This window comes from Spermophilus citellus (genome assembly GCF_964194105.1).
Source record: "Spermophilus citellus genome assembly, chromosome: 15".
NCBI classification, from domain to species: Eukaryota; Metazoa; Chordata; class Mammalia; order Rodentia; family Sciuridae; genus Spermophilus; species Spermophilus citellus.
This window is the reverse complement of record NC_138195.1, coordinates 89,308,824-89,332,667: the sequence shown is the minus strand read 5'-3', so window position 1 is coordinate 89,332,667 and position 23,844 is coordinate 89,308,824. Positions and strand designations below refer to the sequence as shown.

The window sequence follows — 23,844 nt, the reverse complement described above, 5'->3', positions numbered from 1 at the left end:
TTAAAAGTGATGCACAGGGCTTCATGTCATTGTGCCAGTGTGTCTTGTTGCAGGATGACTGAAATCACCAAATATCACATCTGTAAGCTCTCATCTTAGGAATGAAAGGCATTAATGAATGAAAAATCATCTCTTCTCATGAATATAAAACATTTTTTTTAAGTTCATGAGATTCAACTCAGGGGCTCTTGGCCACTGAGCCACATCCCCAGCCCTATTTTGAACTTTATTTAGAGACAGAGTCTTACTGAGTTGCTTAGCACCTTGCGTTTTGCTGAGGCTGCCTTTGAACTCAGGAGGCTCCTGTCTCAGCCTCCAGAGCTGCTGGGATTACAGGCATGCGCCACTGCACACAGCATCATAAAACATTTTAAACAAATACTAAATGAAGAGGAAAAAGGTTACTTTTATTCAAGAAAAGGAGTCTTCAAAGTTAGGTACTTTCATTTTTTAGATGCTAAAAAAATGTAAATATAAAATGCAAACAAGGAGCAGCCAATATGCTACTGTCCTGCAGGGGCTCAGATTTGGAAAAAAGGTTTGGGATTCTGGCAGTTGAAAGAAGATGTACCAAGGTGCAGCTGGGATGGTAGACATTTTTTATTCAAAGATGGCAGCAGCCCCCAATCTTCTCCATAGGCCTTTTTTTTTTTTTTTTTTTTTTTTAATGTGCAGGCAAACAAAGAAGGCACAGTGCCAATAGGTTACATATATGAGCACATTCTCACAAGCAGATATTCATGACCTTGAGCCCACATGCTGAATCAGGGTGCTTATGACTTTTACTATGTATAAAACACAGTGGGCTAGAAGTCTCAGGAAGGGAGCCTAACTCTGGATTCTATATAATCATAGTCTCTAGGTGGTTGCCGGAACACAACACACACAGTTCTGGCTTCTAATGTAAATCCAGCCATTTTCCCGAGTGCCCGACACATGCGTTGTACCCACAGGATGCTGGAGGGAATACACAATGGATATGAGGGACAGTCTGCTCTCACAGGGCCAGTCTTTATCAGCCTGATAATTTTCCAGCTCCATTCCAGATCTTCCTCCTTTTCTTTTTAATATCTTCATGTAGTTATCTTAAGCAGCCATGTAGTGACTCTCTTATGTTCATCATAGAACCTAAATCCAACTACTGCAAACTTTTAAATACTTAGATATTTAATTAGAGAGGGAAAAATCACATTCAGTACTTAAAACAGCACACCTGTCTGGCAGCTGCTGCCCTTCAGCCACCTCTTCATCAGGGACTGACCAGAGGTTCTCTGATGGCCAACACGGCAGGTAGGCAGAGGCATATCAGGCCCAAATGTGTAATTCTAAGAAAATTGTCAGATTTATCAGAATTATCAAGTACTGTGTCTCACTAGAGGGTGAGATCATGTCACCACAAGTCTGAAAAGTCCTTGAGCTGTACTTGTGCATTTTCAGTATGTACGCTACTGTTTAGAATTTTTTTCTTTAGTAAGCACTATAGGGAGTGATAAAAGGCCCTGGTTGTGAAGTTGGTGACCTGAGTTATGGTCAGGGATGCTGTTCAGGTCACCTTCAGCCTTGGTCATCACAACTTAAAATAGGGGTTGGTAGCAGCTGCCCGTCCCCACTTTGGGGTGTGATGAGGATTAAAGGAGAGAACGTGCCAGCACTTGGGGGCCTCCATGCCCCACTCATCACCAGCAGAGTCCTCAGTCCCCACCCTGGAATCCTACTTGGAATCTGCTTCCTAGGGCCACACTAGCACTGTCATAGGTGAGGGTCAGAGAGGAAAACAATCTCTGATGGGGGGCTTCCTGGAATGTGTACTCAGAAACAGCAGGGGAGAGGGAAGCAGGACCCAGGAGATGACGGGGTGTGACACAGCTGCAGTCAAGGGCCCAGGCAATCCTGCGCAGCCCAGGAGCTGGCCTGGCCCCTCAGAGGTCCCATCAAGGCATGGTGCTCAGAGCTTTGCGTGCCACCCTGGCCAGTCTGGATGAGGGCTGCTCTAGTCAGGGCTGTGAACATAGACAAGACAGTTGTCTTGAGCTGAGGGAAATCAGCCACCAACACTCCCAGCAGCCTGGAGAAGGAGTGGCTGGTTGAGAAGCATCTAGGTGTCACCTCTGAGTAGCTACTACACCTACTTCCTCAAAGAGGAGGATTTTCAGAATGTCTCGCTAGGCAAAGCCTCCTCTACGCTGAATCCACGAGACTTGCTTAAAGTGTTTCAGAAAGACTAAAAACAAAGGGACCGGCAGTGGAATACCAGGCACGGACAAACAGCAGGGCCAGGGAGTAGAATCCAGGCCATCTGCATGGCCTCTGCTGTCTAAGGGGGTGGAGTCACCTTGTCACTGCTGGGCAGGGGTGAGAGCCTTGGCTTGCCTCTGGGCCCTGCTCTGACCAGCACAGAATGAAAGTTTCTGCTTGTCTTTTCCACATAGCGGTAGAAATGGAGGTCCAGTCTCTCCACCTGGTCTGCACCTGACATGGGTGTGCAGGTGAAGGCCTCACTGTGGTCCAGAGCTGATGAGCATCCCAGTGCCCACCTGTCCTCTCTGACATGCTCCTGGTGAGGGGAGGAAGGAGGGCAGGAGTGCTGGCGGAGGGTGGGACAAAGGATCCTCACGCCACCTTTGCAGGCTGGGGAGGAGTTGGGCCCTGTGTTCCCATGATGTTTGGCTGGAAGACACTTTCTGCCTAACAGTTTGCTGTCTTGCTAGCTGGCCCCTTTGCTGGTTCTTTGGATAGAAAAAGACAGCCTTCCCTGAGCTTCTCTTGGTCTGCACCCTTGGTGCTCCCGATCACAGGCCTACCCCTGTTTTGTGCCTTTTGATCCATGGGGCAGGAATGTTGCATAGCCGGCTTTCAAACCTTGATTATTATTGTTATTATTATTATTATTATTATTAAGAACCTAAGAACCACTTCAAGTGTTGTTATTATTATTATTATTATTATTAAGACCCTAAGAACCACTTCAAGTGTTATTATTATTATTATTATTAAGAACCTAAGAACCACTTCAAGTGTTATTATTATTATTATTATTAAGACCCTAAGAACCACTTCAAGTGTTGTTGTTGTTATTATTATTATTATTATTATTATTATTATTATTATTTTATTCCTAAAAACCACTTCAAGTGTTTTAGATAGAGCCGCTTCCCAGAGGAATTAATATTCAGCTTTGTTTGGACTTTTACTTAGTTACTTTAAAAAATGTTAGTTCTTTCATTGTCAGTACTTTCCACACTAGGAATTTGTTAAAAGTCATAAAATGCTGGGTATTCCTAGCTATTAGCCTTTACTTCCTCCACACACTGTGGGTAGGCAGTCAATGGGCAGATGAACTGTGGAGAGTAGAAACTCTAGCAGCCCCCAATTACCCAGGAAAACCCTTCAATTCCTTTAAAGTTCATGAATGAAACAGGTATGAAAATTACTGTTTTATATGACTGAAGATGAAGTTCCTCAGGGACAAATGATGAATTTGATTTAAAAATGTCATTTTCACCAAATTGGCCACTAGTTATATTTCATCAATTTCTATGTGTGAGAACATCATCAAAATGTATATTGGCCTCATATTTTTCTGAGTCAGTTCCTGACTGAGGACACGTCTGTAATAAAACTGAGATACTCCCCTTAGAGGCAACACCTCTTTGGGTCACTTATCAGATTTTCATTTCTCAGGACCTCAGGTTAGCTCCCAGATCCCACTGGGAACTGCCCGTCTCCCTGAGGGACTGGACGACTGTAGTCTCAGCTCAGGCATGCTGTTTATCCATAAAGACCAAAATAATTTCTTGGAGGTGGGGACTTTCTTTTCTTTTTTTTTTCTTTTTTGTTTGGTACTGGGGAGTGAACTCAGGGTTACTCAATCACTGAGCCACATCCCCAGCCCTATTTTATATTTTATTTAGAGACAGGGTCTCACTGAGTTGCTTAGCACCTTGCTATTGCTGAGGCTGGCTTTGAACTTGTGATTCTCCTGTCTCAGCCTCCTGAGCTGCTGGGATTATAGGCATGCACCACTGCACTTGGCTCATACTTTAAATATTACAATTGAATATTTCTTGAGAAGTGAAAGAAAAAAAATAAATCATCTGACTGTGTCTTTCAATACAACTTTGAAGGTAGTGAGTCTAGGCAGGTCTCTTCCAGTCAAGAGAAATAGATTAAAGTGGGTGCTGTCTCCTTTAACAGGGGATGCTGGGATATGCTTGTCTTTCCTTGTTTGCTTTTAAATTTCTTGTGTACTTTTCAAATTTTCCAGATGCTTTTGCAATCTGAGAACCAGACTGAGAACATGAGCATGTGGGCTCTTGGCAGCTCAGAGAGCGGACGCCGTAGTTCTTGATTTATGCATTGGCCTATCTTTGTAAGCTGCAACCTAAACCCCGCAAAGCTCCACCTTGTTCCCTTTGAAACAGGACAATTAAAGCTTGTTTGGTGAATCAATGGCATGTGTGATTCAACTGTATTAGACAGGAAAATGAGAAAAATGAGCAGTGGCTTCTGACAGGTGCTTGCTTTCTTTTTCATAAGACTCTTGGTGAGATGTGAAAATAATTCTCACACCACAAGTGGGTTAGAAGCAGGGATCCATCCACCTATTAGCATCTGAATAATAAGGAACCAAACCGAAGACATAATCTTTAAATTGGCCATGGGGTAGGAGGCAACCCTGCTTTTGATAATAATTCGTACACTTTAAGACAACAGTTCTTGATAGTAAAGAATTAGAAAGTCAGCATTTTGAGCCTACAAAGAGTAACTGAGAAGGTTTATTTAGTGACACACCTCAGAGAAGCAATCTCTTCTGTTTCGTTCACCTGTCTCTACGTAGATAATGTCTGATTTGTCAAACACTGCTTCACTGAAGGAAATGGGCCTTCCTTCCTACTTTCTAACAGATTTACATGAAAGCTGCAGACATCACACGAGGGTCTTGCTCTGAGCAGCTGCTCTGTGGATCTCCAGTGGCCCGACCACTGGGAAGTGCTCAGTCTGCTTTTCCTTGGCCTCAGCGAGGCCTGTACCCCTCCTACTCCGCCCTGCACAGCTCTGGGAGCAGCGAGAGGAAGAGTCCCCATCTCTGCACACAGCAATCTCACACTTCAGATAGATCACATCGTAGCTGTCAAGAAAGCTGAAGGCGTTGAATTTGAACTGGGCCACATTCTTCTGGTGGGATTGGAGGTTGGCAAAGCTTTTGTCTTTGATGCACCTGGTGGGAAGAAAAACCCCAAGCCAAGAGATTAATCTCAAGTATAGTGTGAAATTGCTCTAAACCACAGACCTCTGAAATCCAGATGGAGTCTTTCTACTACCCATTCCAAAGAAATGACTACACTGTGTTTTAACACTACTATGAATGGAAAGTCACTATACCTAGCCACAAAATAAACGCAGTGAAAACAAGGTAATTACATACCAGCTACAACTCTTGCCTTCAGAAGGATTAGTCTATTTTGTCCAAAAGGAAGATTATAAGTGGGTTGAATTATTTGAAGATTATTTAATTTTATTTTCAAATCTTAGGGCAGCCACTGAAAAAGTGAAGGAAAGAAGTATAGACAACACATCAAAAGGAGCTAAAATGGAATCACAGAAAATGCTCAATTAAAACCAGAGAAAGCACCGAAAGGGAGGGTGGGGGGAGAAACAAAGAACAAATACAATGCATAGATGTTTGATTTTAATTTAACTCTCTCAGCAACATGAATGGTCCAGATATGCCAATTTAAAGACAGAGTAGATAAAAAAGAGTAGATTTTAAAACAACAACAACAACAACAAAGATTGAGCTAGAGTTACACATTGTCTCCAAGAAACCCACTTTAAATTCAAAGACACAGACAAAAGCACAGGGATGGAGAACGATACTTCATGTGAACTCTAATCAAACAAAAGCTGGGGCAGCTGGGTCAATTTTCAATAGAACAAACTTCTGAGACAGGGTAATTATCAGGGACAAAGAGGGACATCATATAACATAATCAACCCTCCAAGAAGATGATCTTTAACGAAGATAACCAAGATAAGGATTAGTCCTTAATCCAATTCACAAACCGCAACGTACACCCTCCCTACAGTGGAACATCAAAATACACAGGCAAACTGACAGAACCGCAAAGAGAAACTGACAGACTTGCCACCACAGCTGGACTCTTCAATATCCTTCTATCAGTGATTGGTAGGCCCAGCAGGCACAAAACCAGAAAGGATGTAGATGGCCGAGGGCACCTTATTAATGCACCAGAGCGAACTGGCGTTTCTAGAACACTCCGTCCAACAAAAGCAGAATACACATTCTCCTCAAGCCCACGTGGAATTTCATCCAGAAAGACCACATTCTGGGCCATAAGAAGCATCTTAACAAATTGAAAAGAATAGAGATCACACAAGATACATTCTCAGATTACAATAAAATTACACTAGAAATCAATGACAGAAATATTGCTGGAAAAAAATTTCCCAATATAGAGAAAGTAGACCACACACTTTTAAGCAACCCATGGGGCGGTCTCAAGCGATATTTAAAAATATTTTGAACTAAGTGAAAATGAATACCCCACATCAAAATTTGTGGGAGATAGCTAAGATGGTGCTTGAGAGGGTGGTTCACAACATTCAAAATAGATTAGAAAAGAAGAAATCAATCATCTCAGTTTCAAAATACTAGAGAAAGAAGAGCAAATTAAACATAAAGAAGAAAGAAAATGTGTTGGTTGTTAGATTCTGGCACCAAATGGAACCTCTTGCCCTAATACATTCATAGGGAGGATTGACGGGGAGGGATTCTTCACTCTGGGACTCAGGGCAGGTTAGTGCCACTGCATACACCTCCTGGGCCTGTGCTCACACCACCTTGGCAGGTGCTGTCTTGCTCCTCCCTTGGCCTTTGGAGGAGCTGCAGTGCTTCTCATGGGCTTTAGACCGCTGCAGCTTTCACCATGCTAACGGTGCTGTTGAGTAAGCGATAAGATTTTGGTGGCAACTGCCCATCCATTAACATTTTGTCCCTGTTAGGGGACAGGGGAGCTAGAAAGGCAGACCATTTGCCTAAGTTCTAATTTGGAAAGTCACTTGGTTGGCCAAAGGAGCCAGAGCAATCTCACTAGAATAACTAAGCTTAGTTTGGAAAACCCATTAGCCCATCAGTATTGGTCAAATGCCTCAAAGGGGATCATGAGTAGGAGTCTTAACCATAAAACTAGAAAGGAAGGGAGGCTTAGGCCTGAAAGGGTGGAGCAGAGCAGCAGGGGTCTGTCCAGGAGTGCTTGGCATGTCAAGGGAGGTTGTTCAGGCTGCCTATTACTATATCCCCCACTGGAATCCGGGGCTAGGAGGACCCCCCACTCAGCCTCTGGTGAGGACCCTTGCACAATGCTCCAGGTTAGGACCTCCAGATCAGAGGCCACAGGTTCCTAAAGGAATGCGTGTGGATATTACAGTCAACAAGGAAGGGCTTCCATTTTCCTTACCCCTTCTGGATCAAATCATACTTGATGGTTGTGAAATCATGGGGATCTGGAGAAGCCACACAAGTATCCACCAAGACCCTCAGGCTGGGATCGGCGCTATGCAGGGTAGCCTGGAGGAAGACCTCTTTCCTCTGGCTGGCGGAGTATGGCACCATGCCCCCCATAGGCTGGGACCCGGGAGACTGGATAAATGAAATGGACACATCGTAGCCGGCACCCTCTGTCTGGTCATCAGCTCCATGAACGATTTCAACTGCGGATGGACTGTTCACCTTGCAGGTGAATTTCACCTGGGGCACCTTGTGCCGCACAACCACTCGGCCCGAGTGGCCCCGTATCCGGCCTCTGATGGAGTTGGAGTAGCTGAGGGAGCCGAGGTGTTCCTGTGAGGACAAGAGGGGAGCTGGTGGCCAGTGCTCCTGGCTCCCTGACAAGCACCTGCCCCGAGACCGCTCCTCCCTCTCCTGATGGGCACCAGCTCATTGATGTGCTGGAGGGCACTCCTGGACCTCTGGGGAGCTTAATGCCAGGAAGGGATAACACAACGTGTGGGTGCTGTGGGAGCTCCTGGTGGGCGGGAACCCCTTCTCTCTGAGGGCCAAGCTGTGCCCCTAGGAGCTGGCTGTCAAGCCCATGATGGCAGCCTACAGCTTGCTCTCTCTTGAGTCCCTGAACATGCTCCACTCTCTCAGCCACCCCCAGGCCACCCCATGCTGTGGCTCGTGTTTCCTGCCTACCCTTGAGCCCCAGACCAGTCTGGCTTCAGGTGAGCTTCAGGCCTGACCCTGCGGCCGTTGGCCCCAGCCTTGCTCCTTCAACTCCAATGTGACCTGCGGAGGACGAGGGGATGCTGATAGCGGTCCCTGCCTCTCGCTGCCTCTCGCTGCCTCCTTCCTGTTCCCTGCGTGGAGGTCTAGAGGCTCAGCTTGTGCAGGGCCTCTGGTTTAGGAAGCCATAGCATCAGGACTCAGATCCTGGACTCACTGCCTTGGGGCCCTTCCCTCTCTGCCCTCTCTGCCAGCTGAGGCCAGTGCTTCTCAACCTTTTCTCCATTATGGTCTTTGGAAGGAGTTTTCTAGACCCCTTCTTTCCTACTCATCCTGCCCTCTTTCCGGCCCCCATAATATGACAAATATATCATTTGTGTAATGCTCGTGTTTTATCCATAAAGGAAGATTTTATTGCTTTTGCTCCTAAGAACCAACATCTAGCTCTCCTCCCCCACAAGGGGTAGGACTGCCCTCCTTGAGAACGTACAGCTTAAAACAAAAGCCAAACTCCTTGGCCACATGGCCCTGTGCCCTTCTAATCTGCCCCTGGACTCTGGCCCTGAGTCTCTTCCTCACCCACCCACAACCAGCTTGCGGCTGCCCCACCCTGCTCTAGCCAAGCCTGGCGCGCCTCTCCTGCGCCTACCTGGCCACTCTGCTCCACCTCGCCACTCAGCCGTGGCTCCTCAGCCACCACTGTTTAAAGTGGTATCCCTTCCACCCCATGCCATGCCCCAATGGCAGTCCTTGTTTGATGACCCTCTTTCCCCTCTTCACTACTCAAAAGACTCGTTCAGGGCTCAGCTCTGTTTCCTTGAACAGAAAAGCCATAGGGCAGGAACCGTCAGTTCTGCGGCTGCCATGTCCTTAGCATCTAGGTGACTGCTCAGCCACTGACTTTGAAATCAGACCCAGAACCTTCCTGTGACAATGTTTTCCTCAGGGTGCCCTTGGACTGGCCTCCATCCTATGTGGTTGCTGACTGCTGTGCTCTGAGGTCAGAACATGGGCTTTTCTAGGCCAGCTGGACCAGCCAGGGCCAGACAGGACATCCGTAGGATCCTCCCCGTAGACCAGCAATGCCTGGGGCTGCCCATCTTCCAGACATGTGGGGGCTTCCAGCATGGCCCTGGGGGCAGGAACCTCTGAAGTGGACCACAGAAATGAAAGGATAAGAATGACCATGGTCTGTCATTGAATCACCATTGATCTGTCATAACAGATCAAATGTGAAGTATGGAATTCATGGCTCTTTTGGGTCATGTAAATCGCTTGACTGAATCTGACCTCTAACAATGTCAGGTGGGCTTTTTGTAGGTGTCTAAATGGGGATGCAGAAGAATAGAAGAACAGCATAAGGATCTTGCTTTGGAACATATTATATTGTTAATTATACTGAGAAAAAGGATGACACAGTTGTACATTTTTCCTACACCTTTAGTATGCTAGTTTCCTTAATTTCAATGTCATGGTTTTGTGAAATAAACAGGTAGTTTAGGAAAATTAAATAGGCATATAAACTTGCCATTCACAAATATTCTAGATGTCTGCTTTCCAGTTTGTGGAAACTTGGTTTGAAACATAACAGTCAGACAAACAATCTGTCCTCCCTCATCTGCACGACAGCTGCACATGGCAGGTGTGACCTAATGCCCAGTCTAGAAGTCTGCTGTGGAAAATGCTTTGGCTTCAGAGCTGAGAGAATACATTGATCCACTTGTCCATTCACTCACATATCTGTCACACATCAGCACTCAACACCTGTTGCAGCGTATCCCAAGTTCAGTGTCCTAAATTCCCCAGAGGACGGAAAGTTTCAGATAAATTATCGAGCTTCCCTAGGTCTCCCAAAACTGAGAAATGAAGTCGTGGCTGAGTTTTTCCTCTGTCCTGACACAAGTGTTCAACAGGTAGTTCAGGTTTCCAAGGTCCTCTCCTTGGTCTCCATCCTTAGAAGGGTACCACCTCCTTACGGATTTCTTACCTGCCGGACAGTGCCGCAGTGGCCGTATGGAATGTTGAAGATCAGGAAGCGCCCACTGACTTGTGGGCGACACAGATTATCATTTAAGTGGATGTCCCAGGAGGAGTAGCCCAGTCTCCGGAGATAGCCTCGGTCTATGACAGCTCGGAAGAGGTGGGGCAAGCAGAAGAGCTGGGCTGCAGAATGGGGAGATCTTGACAAAGAGAACCTGGTACAATGGACTTGTAGGTCAGAGGTGTGGGTTGTTTATTTCTAAAAGTACCATGGGCGGTGCTCTGGGCAGGGGCTGGCTCGGTTCTCTTCATCACCAGCCAGGACTTGACTTTCATTGACTTTATTTATATCCCCTGTGATGGCTTGCATCTGGAATGCCCCTCAGAGGCTTAAAGTTGTCTGGGGCTTTGGGGAACTGATGGGATTCTTATCAGTGGACTGGTCCATTGATAGCTGGATGAACTACTGAGAAGTGGTGGGCACGCCAGGCAGCAGGGCATGGTTGGAGGAAGTAAGTCACTGGGAGTGCCCTGGAAGAGTTATTTCTCATCCTCAGTCCCCTGACCCCCATCTCTCTCCTTCTCTGCCTCCTGGCTGCCATGAGCTGAGCAGCCTTCCTCTACCACACCTTTCTGCCATGATGTTCTGCCTTACCTCAGGCCCAGAGCAATGGAGCCTGCTGACCACAGACTGAAACTTCTGAAACCATGAGCCAAAAATAAATGTTTCTTCCTTTAAGTTGTTTTTCTCAGGCTATTTGTCATAACAATGAAAACTGACCAATACATTCCCCCTTGTCCAAAAAGGCTTTAAGGTCAAATCACATCCACAGGGAATCCTGCCCACAGCACATTTCCCATGGGCCATGAGATGGAGCTTTATCTAAGAATTTAAAGGACAGCTTGTTTTCTATAAGAGAAAAGCTGAGCCTGGACCTGTCTATCTGGGTGTTGGTGTGGAGATAAGCTGGAGGCAACCAGTGAGAGCCTGGGTGCTAAGGGGCTTCTCTGCCAACCTCCTCCAGCCCACAGTGGACAGAAACCTCAGAGGTCTCAGTGGAAACACAGGCGGGTCCCCCTCACAGCAGCGTTTTCCTCTCCATTCATCTCCCTCTTAGCTCCCCCTTTTAGTAGCCTCAGATCTTTGAAGGAAGGTGATTTTACCATTGTCCTTGGGCACAGCAGAGTCCGCTGGACCTGGCAAGGAGAGATGATGAGGGCGAATGTCAACAGAGCTGAAACACGGGCAGAGGATGCTGTAGACAAGAAGTGTACTAAGTGGTCTCGTCTGATTTGGCTACTAAAGCTGGAGTACAATGGCATGAGAATAGTCCAGGGCCTGCAAGGGAGAGGAAGGCCCAGGCATTCCTGATGGAGCTGGATCCTGGCACATGTGGACTAGAGTTGAGACTATGGGTCTCATCAACAGCAGGACTTGTTGGAGCAAGAGACAATAAGCACAGGACTTCCAAGCTGATAAATACCACCATAGGCAGGAACTCTGGCTGGTGTCCCATTTCATGAACATGGCACACTTAGGACTTCAGGCTGAGAAGCAAAACAGGACAGTACCCTGGGCCCCAATCAGCCCAGGAAGCATGGCTGGCCTGATTCACTCAACCCCTTCAGACACTCTGGGCCCCAGACCACTAGTCCTTTGGACATTGTAGTCCATGAAAGGAAACCCACTGGGTGTATAACACAAGAAGGAAAAAGGGATTGTTGTTGAGAGTGGGTCTCCTGACAGCACTAGGAATGGCTGGAACTGCAAATAGGCACAATGAAAATGATCTAAAAGATGAGGACCCCATGACCCCAGTGCAGACTCAAATTGCTTGGTTCTCTGCAGAATTAGTGTTGTCACCAGGGGGCTCTGATAGCTTTCCTACTTGGGCTCCACCTGTATGCAAAACCAGGTAGCACCTACATAAGGGTAAAGGCAATGGCAGCAATTCCTTTGATCATGTGTAAAAAACTAAGAATGGAACAGACAACATGAGATCAGATTCATGCAAATCTTAGAATTCCGTAACTGCGAGAGACTTACAGGTCAACTTAGGGCTGAGGACAAATGCAAGTGACCCCTACTCTATGCAGAAGGAAGTCATCCTGTGGAAGTCAGATGCCACGGGTGGATGCAGAGTGACAATAAAATATATTCCAGGAGCAGGTGTTGTGGCTCAGCAGTAGAGCGCTCGCTCAGCACATGCGAGGTGCTGGGTTCAATCGTCAGCACCACATAAAAATAAATAAATAAAATAAAGGTATTGTGTCCAACCACAACATAAATATATATTCCAGCAAAGGTATCAGCCAAATCTCAGATAAAAAGGACACAAGGGAATCTGGGACACTGTGGGTGTCTTTTTGACTTCTGAGGGTTAGGTCAGGATGCCGTGTTGCCCCAAAATTGCGCCCTTGGAGGCCTCCTCAGAGATTGAAAAAGGAAGGGGACCAACTGCAGTGGGACAGAAGCAGGATCTATGCCCTTCATCATTTTATGACTTTAAGTCAACCTTTTAGCTATATTTCAGAACAAATATGGCACTGAGTTGGAATTAAATAAAACTGATAAGTCAACTCCTGAGCCTGATGGTTAAAACACTGACCACCTAGGTATCCTGCCGTTCCTGGGATGCTGAGTTTGGACCTGGGCGTGCTCAGGGGTGGTGCTGGGCAGAGCCTTGGGACACTTCCAGGCCCAGGACGCGCGAGGAGCCGGTACCTGCGCAGAGCACGCCCGCGTCCTCGCTGTGCCTGCAGTTGTGTCGCGCCCAGCCCGCGTGGGCGCAGCGCTCCAGTGCGTCCTCGTGGCCCGTGCAGCGCACGTCGTCCATCAGAATGGGCCCGATGCCAGGGCCGAATCGGCCGCGGCCCGGGGCGCCCAGCGCTCGGCCGCAGCCCAGAAGGCGGCACACGACGCGGGCGTTCCTGATGTTCCAGTGGTCGTCGCACACCGTGCCCCACACGCCCTCGTGCCGCACCTCCAGGCGGCCCTCGCAGCGGCCCCGTCCGCCCGCCAGGCGCAGCGCAAGGTCTGCGGGCAAGAGACATGGTCAGAAGCTGCACCTGGGCGTCCACCCTGCACACCTCTCAGGTGTCACTTGCAGCAGGAGGTATGAGGCTGAAACGAGTTCTATTTACGGTTTTGCTGTTCCTAGTTCTCTCTCTCCTTCAAAGTCAAGTTAAATTACCCGAAGCCCTCAAGGAGTGTCCTTTATGGGCAAGCCTAGTTTCCTAGACACTTATAATTTAATCTTGTAACAAAAACACAAAACTCAAAAACAAAAATAAAAGTATTATCAGGTAAAAGTCAAACAACTCTCCTCCCAATCTTTACAAAATGATTGTTCTAAATTAAAGCTCTGCCCTAACTCATCCAACAAAATATGTCCTATGAAATTACTTTTACTGTTGATGAGTAAGAGCTTATATTTTAACTATAAAAACTATATCATATGACCTAGCTATTCCACTCCTCCATATTTACTTGAGATGCATGAAAACATGTACCCACAAAAAGATTTATACATAGTAGAATTTTCCATGCACATTAGCCTCAAACTGGAAACAACCCAAGTACCCAGGCATAGGAGAATGAATAGATTGTGTATGCACATTATGGAATATTACTAAATAAAGAAAAGGATCCATTACAACACATGGGATGAATCTCAGAAACAATTTAAATAAATTAAGACACAACAGGGTCTCATATTATTTGGTTTCATTCCATAAGGTTCTAGGGAAAAACCCCAAACTACAAAGCTAGAAAGCCGATCAGATGTTACCTAGTGAAGGAGGGAATTTCCTGGGATGGTGGAAATATTCTAAGTCTTTTTTTATATTCTGTTTTGCTTGTGGTGGCAGTTACATTAGTCAAAACTTGTAGATGTGTGTAATTGTATATATGATACTCTAAAAGAGTGATTTAAAGAGTAAAAACAATCAAAAGTAAAACTTGTAGTTGTGTATTGCTTAACAATGGGGATACCTTCTGAGAACACGTGGTCAGGTGACTTTGTCGTATAACATCATAGAATGTACTTACAGAAGAAGACGGCTACGGTATCTCAAGGCCATATAACCATATGGGATCACCATCGACTGAGATACTGTTATGGGGCACATGACTGTATTATGTTCATGTGCTGTACCCACAGATGTCTAAATATTTTTTGGCACAAATTGGCTTGTAGTGGCCGTATTTCTAATTTTCTGCACCGTTTGCCATATGGAAGAAGCTTAGGGAGTGTTGTAGATAAACATACAGTATCTTTATTTATTTTTATGTGGTGCTGAGGATCGAACCCAGCGCCTCACACATATGAGGCAAGCACATTACGACTGAGCTACAGCCCCAGCCCCTAGGGAGTGTTAATAAATCCCACTCATCACTTTTTCTGGTGGCAGTATACCAATCCAGGATGACTGGACTCTCCTGGCCTACCTGGCTGCTGCAATATTGGAAGCATGATACCCAGGCTTGTTTGAACTGGGACTGTGGAGGCGGGGTGTAGCTCAGTGGTAGAGCACTTGCTGGGCATGCTAGGGACCTGGGTTTGATTCCCAGCATGGGGTCAGAGGTATGAGTGTGAGTACACATCTCGAGTGAGGTCTTGGGAGGTGAGTTTTGGGTGGACCCATGAACCACAGTGCGTGTGTCTGTACATATACAAAGAACTAGCTCATAAACAAAATTTAAGTGCAAAAGAAATATGATCCGAACAGTATTATTAGCGCTCTGAAACAGACAAAACTTACCAGGTAAAGGGACCATTTCTTCTTCAACTGAAATTGTAACTGTAAAAAAAAAAAAAATGAAATCCTTAAAATGAGTCCCCTCAAAGTCACATATTTATAGTCAAAGTGGAAGAGGAATCAAATGTTTTCTCTAATTCTGGACAGCCATACTTTTGTTTAAGCTTCTACTTTTGTTTAAATGCAGAAATACTGTCCAGTAAGTTTTATTTTCTTGGGTCAAAATATAATAAGTGGTCTTACATACTGTTTAGTCTTCAGAAAAAAATAATTTATTCAATGGTCATAAAAGATATATAAATATACTGAATTTTTGAAAAGAAGAATAATCTTGCAACAGGTATGTGATCATTACCAGATGATGGAGTCACTTTTGTTGAAATTGAATCTGTAGCTGCCAAAAAAAAAATTCTAGTTGAAAATGAAGTATTAAAATTTAGCCTCATTGTGATTTTACACTGTAGACTACAAGTTTATGAAAACAAGCCTGTTCTCCTGAGGGGTATGCACTTATTTTGTGGATTTATCCATTCAGGATGAAATGATTATGTATGAGAAGTTGGCATTTGTAAGATGGAGCAAGAATGATTCTCATTTGCAGCATCCACAACCTGTCAGGTAATCTATGTCTCTAAAGCTTACGATGACCAACCCAGGAGTGTTTTTCTTATTTTAGAAAAGGAGGCTCAGAGGGACTGTATAACATGACAAGGTCATGCACAGTTCAAACCTGTAGGGCCACAGGCAGATTCTAAGCACTCTGCTTTTCCTGAGCTTAGGATCTGGGAGTTGTTCACCCTGGGCTCAGGGTGGTGACTCAGGGAGGAGGAGGGTTTGCGGCCACCACTCCTGTCTTTACCCTGAGGAAGGTCTCCTGTAGCAACAGGAAGTGATTTGGGCTGTCAAGCTTTCCTAAAGGCGTGGAAGTGCCACCTGATCTGTACCCAGTTGACAGCCACAAAGAAAACCTGCCTCTTTTGGTGTCGAGAGCCAGTGGGGACCACCAGGGAGGGGATCTTCTGATGTAAATGGAGACGTGGTGAAGGCCAGAAAGGAAGGTGGTGAGGGAATTCGAAATGGAGGGCGGGAGGGAAGGAGTGAAGGAAGCCATGTCACACGCTAGGGAAAAGGAAGGACTAACCCTCGGCTTCACTGAGCTTTACCCCCATATGGCCAAAGGAACCAGGGCTTGACAAGGAAAGAAAGAAAGGAAACAAGCTCAGCAGAGCCTCATCACTGAAGATGTCGCTGTGCGGGGACAGGGGGGGGCGTCCCACAAATGGATTCATCAGCAAAGCCTGGGAGCTGAAAGGACTTTGGATGGGAGTTGGGACCTGGCTTTGCCTGACCAACTCTGTGACCTCAGGCAAATGTCTTTCATCTCTGGGCCTCATTTTCCTTCAAAATGAAGGTGGTGGTTCAGTTCTTTACATCTCCAACGGGGTCCATAACCAGCAGCACTGGGGAACCTGTTAGAAATGCAGAGTCCAGGTCTATTGGGAGCCACTGGATCTGCGCTGGAACAAGTTCTGCAGGAGTTCACATGCACATGAGAATCTCGTTGGAGAAACCTGGTCTGGGTCAGCTCTAAGGGCTCCTCTGGGCTCGGCATTTGAGGTTCTTTTGTCCTGTTCAATCTGCCCAGCACCTGCCTTCAAGTGTTCAGTTTCATAACCAGTGAGTGGGAGTGGTCTGGAACCCTCTGGACATGACTGGCTTCTCCTGACCTTGCCTAAGGAAACAGGAAGTGTCTATTCTGGGTGTGTTAATTCTTGCTGGGCTGAGGATGCTCAGAAAGTCACTCACAGGGACTGCAAAGAGCAGAGAGCGTACCTGGTGAAGAAGGCGCTTCTCCTGAAGGCGGGGGAGTGGGAATTGTATCTGCGAATGGAGGAGAAGAATGTTTTGGTTTGACCTTCAGAGTCAGAAAATTGAAGAGCAAATGAGCAGAATCAACACCCTCACAACCCAGCTCTCTGTGCGGGTGCTGGGGTGTGCTGGCCGGCTGACAGCATGGCCTCAACCATAGCACACCCGGCCGAGCAGGCAAGGTGTGGACCCCAGCCCTGTCCTCCCTCGGGCGTGTCTGATCAAGACCAGGGCAGCAGGCAGAGTGTTCCTGCTGGAGGTGCCTCTTCTGTGTCTATGGCTGAGCCAAGGGGCGTGGCGCTCCCGCTCTGAGGAGGATCCTGGGCTCTATGCATACGGGTCTTGGGCCATGGAGTGAGCATCGATGCGTGTGTTCATTGCCAGAGAAAAAGTTGATCACGTTTAACTCGGGAAATGTGACAGGGAGGAACATTACCAGAGAAAGCGTCCACTTCTGTTGAGGCTGAAGTTGCTTCTGTGTATAAACCAAGAGAACAGGACACTGGGAACCGAGTGTGGCAATGCTGGGTGTCATTTCCTTGAGCTTCACGTTGTGGTCCACGTGGTCATAAGTAGGCTCCTTTCCTTTTCTTTTTTCTCCATCCCTCCCTCCCTGCCCCTCCCTCTTTTCCTCCCTCCCACCTAATCTCCCTCTCTCTCTTTCCTTTTTTCGAATACACATGAGGGTTTATTTAGAGAAATGCAGGTACTCCAGAGAATGTGGAGTGGGCTGTCCCAAGCAGGAGGTGGCCTCATGACTTCTTTTTTAGATTTTTTTCTCCACAGTGTCTTTATTTATTTGTTTATGTGGTGCTAAGGATCAAACCCAGTGCCTCACACATGCTAGGCAAGTGCTCTACCACTGAGCCCCAGCCCCAGCCCCAGCCCCAGCCAGTGCTGTGACTTCTGTGTTGTGGGTTTTCATGACCTGCTTGGGATCCCCCGACCCTATGAACTATTCATTTGTGTGGTTACAGCCATTTCCACCTAAGCTTAGTGCACCTGTGGTTGCTTCATTTTCTAAACAGAGTGCAACAAATAAGGAGCAAATCTCATGGATTTGAAAAGCATAGTGGGAGACTTTACCAGTTAGAGAGGTTGCATCTTCTGGGGTTGAAGAAACATCTGTAGGTAAAGGGGAGAGGGGACTTAAGTACCCTTGGGGGCACACCAGCCTTCTGTTCTTACCAAGGTTGCATTGGGGCAAAGTTTTCATGAAGCCAACTAGTGTGATAAACAGAGCTCTAAGAAGAGGCACTTGAAGGGACGACAGGCAGATTGTACCTGGTGAAGAGGTCACAGCAGTTGGGATGGAAGCTGCAGACAAACAGAAACGGCAAGGAGGTGATTAGTCATGCCAGGGGCTGTGGTTCCAGAAGATACAGGAACATTGAGCCGGGTCAATATAAGCATATTAAAAACTCAAAAGATTACTAAAGAATCCAAGAATTTGGTCAACACATAAATGGTTATTTAATGAATTCACTGGAAATTAAAAAAAATTGCAGCAAACAAGATGAAATCCAAAATAACATTTAAATTACCTGTTGGAGTGGTTATAGCAATATCCAAAGATCCTGGAAATAAGAAATGATAATTGGTTAAAATCTACCAAAGGGCAAGAAAACACTGCTTTATAGTTAACTTGTTTTCTTCTCTTTGTCCCTAGAGCACAGAAAGCTGATATTATGGTTTGGATGTGAGGTGTCCCCCAAAGCTTACATGTGAGACAATGCAAGAAGGTTCAGAGGAGAATTGATAGGGTTGTGAGAGTCTTAACCCAATCAGTGAATTAATCCCTGGTGGGATTAATTGAGAGGTAACTGAAGTGTGGGGTGTGGCTGGAGGTGGGAATTGGGGCATGGCTTTGGGGTATATGTATTTTGTATCTGTAGAGTCGTCTCTCTGCCTTCTGATCACTGTGATGTGAGCTGCTTCCCTCTGCCACCCTCTCCCTCCATGAAGTTCAGCATCACCTCGAGGCCCAAGGAATGGAGCTGGCCTTCTATGGACTCTGAGCCCTCAAATAAACGTTTCCTCCTCTATAATTGTGCTGGTCAGACCCTTTAGTCACAGCAGCAAAAAAAGCTGACTAAAACACCTAACTTTCATTTAATTGATTCACACTTCTTGATTGCCCATTCCCCGGTGCCAGGCACTGGGCTAATTCTGGAGCAAAAGAGTCAATAAAACTACATATAGTTGCTGCCCTCAAAAAGGGGACCAACTCATGGATAGACAGAGAGGATGAAAAGACAACACAAGCAAATGGATGACTTTTGCCATGAAATGAGAAACACAGATGGCCTGAGAACCTCTAACAGGTGAGCTGACCTGGCCAGGGAGCTCCCCTCCCATGCCCTTCTGCCTGGCACAGGTCCGTCCTGGATGAGGTGCTCAAAGACAGTGACAACCTGACACTAGCCCACTCCCAGGCCTGGAGTGGCAGACCCTTGTGCTGCCGACGTGTGCAGTGCAGGGGTAGAGGCATTACCAGGCGAAGGAGTCTCTTCCTCTGGAGTGACAGTTGTGCCTAGATGTGAAACATGGAGATATACATCATTCCATCAGGAAGTTTTGCAGAAAGGCCCAAGTATGCCTTTACTGGGGTCTCATGTACTAATCTTCATTCTTGGAAAAACGGGGACTAATTATTTCCTGTCTTCCCAAATAAGAATTTAAGTATCCAAGTTAAAACACATGCGCTATGATAGTATAAATAAATTCTGATATGATGCAAGTTTATATTTGTGTCAGGCACAAGAACATACATATTACTTGATTCCCTTTATAAGATCTTAGTCCTTTTGAACAAAAGACACTGACGGTGTTCCCATCTGCCTGATTCGGAGTCCTCAGGAAGAATGCCATTGTTGTTTAGGGATGGAACACAGAAGCACCTCAAAGGGACATCAAGGTAAGTAAATGACGTTTTGGTTCCATACTGTTGTAGTTAGAAAGTCTGGTGACATTAAATGGCTTTTCTGAGCATTTCTGTAGCTCTTGGAGCACCTGCTAGCATTTCCTGGATTGTCAATGTGGCTCTTCTATGAGGGTTACCCCTCCCATCCTCTGTACTCTACCTCCAAACATTTTTTCTTTCCTAACATGCAGCCAATAGGGAGGCCTGGTAGCCAGCTACTGGAGTGTGTAGAAAGGAGGACGGCTGGATCTGAGAGAGCAGCTCATGCACAAACACATCCCTCCATGAGCACCCAAGTACTTTATTTAGGATTGAATGTTGGGATCTCAATGTGGCCACCTAGAGGCCCTCTTTGTCTGCTTCTGGATCCTAGACTATTTTCTAAGGGATTAATTTAACCAAGTGACTCCCCAGCAAATAGAGGGCTAATTGTACTATCTTGGTAGACTTTCCACAAATAACTATCCCTGAGATAGGCAGAAGGGGGACAAGCCTCAGGAAATTTGTTACTGGTCGTGAGGATCAAATCTGTGGCTGAAGTTGAAGTAGAAACTGTCAAAACAAGCAAAAGATAAATTGTATTTAAATAACATCTTTGTTGATCAAGTTCATTGGTAAAAAATTTTCACAAGAATGACCCCTATTTATAAATGTGTCTCAGCACAGTTGATTATGCTTTGTTCCTATTTGATTCTCCTAGCCTATGTAATCAAGATAAAGGAAACAAATAACGAGGGTGGTAGTGTATGAGTCTGGGACCTGAGTGACTGTGGTCTCTAGTGTTGTGTAATGGAGCAATTGACCTTGTACAAGTCCTTTTGCATCTCTAAACTTCAGGTCCTGCAGCATCTGAAGGACCAATCCAAGGACTAATAGCCTCAGTATCCTGTTGTTAGAAATGCAGACTCTTGGGATGCATTGAATCCAAATCTGCATTTTGAGAAAATTCCCAAGTGAGTTATGTGTATATTCAACTCTAAGAAGCACTGAGCTTGCAAATGGAGATGCTGCAGGCCAGGAGAATATGAGAGGTCAGGTGCCATGTGAAGGGGCCACCCTGCCCTACTTAGCCCCAGGCAATTATTGCTCATGAGGTGTGTAATACTAGTTCTCACTCTCAGATTTTCCAATTAAAGCTGGAAATCTTGGGCTGGAAATGCAGCTCAGTGATAGGGCACTTGCCCCGCATGCATGAGATCCTGGGTTCAATCCCTAACATCACAAAAAGAAAAAAGAAAAGGAAGAAAGCCTGAAATATAGATTCTTAAAACAACAACAACAACACAACACCATTACCACCACCAACAACTTTTGTTTTCAAAATGTGGGATTAAAAATAATTTAAACATGCATTGGCAATGCTGGGTTGTCTGAATCTAAATTCATTTGTGGGTCAAAACTTGTCCAGGGCTGCCCATTTGTGACTTCTGATCTGAGCGATCTCTAAGGATTCTTCCAACTCTCAGGAATTGTTACATTGTGATGGTCCCATATCTAACTTGTCCTTGCCTAAAAGACTTTGCGGGCAATTCTCATAGCTGTAGCCACAAAAGGGAATTGTGTTTCATCATAATTTCCCTTAGAGGTTAGTCTACCAAGCCTGGCAGAAGGCTTTTGAGATTTTGGAAATGCAGACTATGGGCCACTCTCATAACTGTTTACAGTTCAAAGAAAATGTGAGTTGAGCTGCTTTGTGTTGAGGTGGTATTTCTCCAACTTATAGAGCTGCACAATGACCATCTCAAGCCCTAGGACAATCCCTGGTGTGTAGAAGAAGGACTTTTACAAAAGGACACTTTGGTCGCTTACTTTGGAGAGCCAAGCCAAGTCTTGGCCTGCAGCAGCATGCACCTCCCTAGAAGGGAAGCTCCCACCATGGTGCCCTACACCTGTGAAGACCACTCAGTCCCCAGGATAAGGCTTTCAGAATTGTGTCCATCCTTCTGTTCTACAGGTAAAGAAACAGAAGCCTAAGAGGTCTGGGGACTTGCCCACCATTACCCAACTGGTTAACACTGGAGCCAGAGAACCCAAGGTTATGCTCGGGTGCCAAATAGGGCCACGCTGCATCACCACCTGAAAGTGATGAGAAGTTTGGGAAACATTGGGTTACACCAAGTTAAGACGAGATCTCTCCCTGCAGGACTCATCAGAGACTTGAAAGTGCTAATAGACTGAATCATCAAGAGAAGATATGGTATTTCCCCAAATTATGTAGCTATGCAAATCATTCTCAGAAATTTGCATAACACCGGATGAAGGGACTGTACTCTGAAACATGCTCAGGAGACGAGTTGCTCCATTATTTCTGAAAATATGGATTCAGGTTTTGCCTGAGATGTCTGAAGTCCTGTGAGTTAAAAGAATACACAAAAAAATCACTGAATACCCCATGTGCTGACACTAATGAACATAGGAGTGAAGCAGGGTCACTAGAATTCGATCTCAGAGGCCAGCTGTGGCACCAAAGAGGGAAGAAACACACTGGAATCCTGTACCTTAGGTGCAAAAGGCACCCAATCTGTTCCTTTTATTGTTCTGGTTAATGAATATGTAAGCAGCTTACATTAGCTTGATAAGAGCTTGATATTTAGTTTCATATGAGATAAAAACTACAACCCTCATCATATGTAAGACAATCTACCACTCTGATTTATAGAAAGCAAGAGAGAAAATAAAATTACCCGGTGAAGCGGTCAATTCTGTGGCTGATGCTGAAATGGCAAAACAATCAGGAACTTTGAAGATACATTTTTGTTTAAAAATTTGATACCTCAGATATATTAAGTTAGGTACAAAACAACTTCTGAAGTGTGAAACCAAGAAAAGTTTTTTAGTTGATACTCAAATTATTATTCTAACCTGTGGGCTATAGAATTAAGATAAGCTGGGCAGTAGGTATTTTCATTTAATCTGATTTCCTTTTCTATTATACGGTTTTTGGCAAGAGAAAGAAGAAAAAAAAATAATGCACAAACTGCTGAATTAAACAAAGCAGAACAAACAAACAAGAGGGGACCACTCCAACCACAGAGGGAGAAGGAAATAGTGTTGAAGTGTTGAAATACTGTTGAGAACCTGGGTTTGGGTCATGGAATTCTCATCAGCAGTGCCACAGTGTCATCTTCAAAGCTCAAAACAGACAATTTGAGGACAAAGACTAGGAAGTGCCTGACCCCATGGTGGCTGACAGGGAGTCTGGGGGGGTCCCTGAAGACTGCAGAGATGGAGGGCTCTACGCTGAAGCAGCTTAGAAGGAAGGTTATAAACAACAGAGAGGCCACCCGGAACCAAGGCCAGGTAGGCTGTGGGACTGAGGGACTTGGGATGATCCAGGTTAAATGATGCCCCATTATTTATCGGCTGCCCAGTGCTGAGAATGGACCTCCGATTGTGTTTGGAGCTTCCCAAGGGGACCCAAACATTCCCATGTCAGTTCCCAGATCCCTCGCCAAGAGTCACAGCTCTGCCTGTTTCAGGAGACAGTTGAGAGTGAGTACCTGAGCAGATGACGCCGGCGTCCTCGTGATGGCCACAGTTGTGGACGTACAAGCCCAGATGCTGGCATCGGCCTAGCGAGGTCTCAGTGCCCCGGCACTGCACGTCATCCAGGAGGATGCTCCCCACACCCTTCCCGAAGTAGCTGCTCCCCAGGGCGCTGATGCCCTCCCCACAGCCCAGCTGCTGGCACACCACGTGGGCGGCATGGATGCTCCACAGGTCGTCACACACGGTGCCCCAGGTGCCATTGTGGTGGACTTCAACACGGCCTTCACACCGGCTCCTCCCACCCACCAACCTGATGATGGACAGGTCTGGGGAAGACTCAGAGGTTATTACTGGGACTTCTACTAGGAGTTTTCCTTAGTTCTATACCATACACCCTGGATTCTAGAGCCTTCGAAGCCCTGGCTTCTTGCTTCTAGGTCTCACAGGACTAATAAGAGTAGTGCTCAGCAAGTGCCTGCTTTCCCGGGCTATTTCTGATTTCCACTATTTTATTCCATCATTCTCATCTTTGGGTTGAGCAAAAAGGTACAAAAAGATAAAAATAAATATCTATTTT

The 23,844-nt window shown here is 45.9% G+C and overlaps 1 protein-coding gene across 1 annotated transcript in view; it reads right to left on the bottom strand.

Annotated features, from left to right (window-relative positions):
- Positions 1 to 4,926: 4,926 nt before the first annotated feature.
- Positions 4,927 to 23,844, bottom strand: part of LOC308634442 (scavenger receptor cysteine-rich domain-containing protein DMBT1) — a gene marked incomplete at both ends in the record, with an annotated part of 62,084 nt that continues 43,166 nt past the window's right edge. The window contains 6 exons of the mRNA XM_081268259.1: positions 4,927 to 5,218; positions 7,479 to 7,861; positions 10,233 to 10,408; positions 11,390 to 11,422; positions 12,951 to 13,262; positions 23,279 to 23,626. Of these exons, the coding sequence (XP_081124385.1) occupies positions 4,927 to 5,218; positions 7,479 to 7,861; positions 10,233 to 10,408; positions 11,390 to 11,422; positions 12,951 to 13,262; positions 23,279 to 23,626 (1,544 nt within the window). The remainder of the gene's footprint in view (positions 5,219 to 7,478; positions 7,862 to 10,232; positions 10,409 to 11,389; positions 11,423 to 12,950; positions 13,263 to 23,278; positions 23,627 to 23,844) is intronic.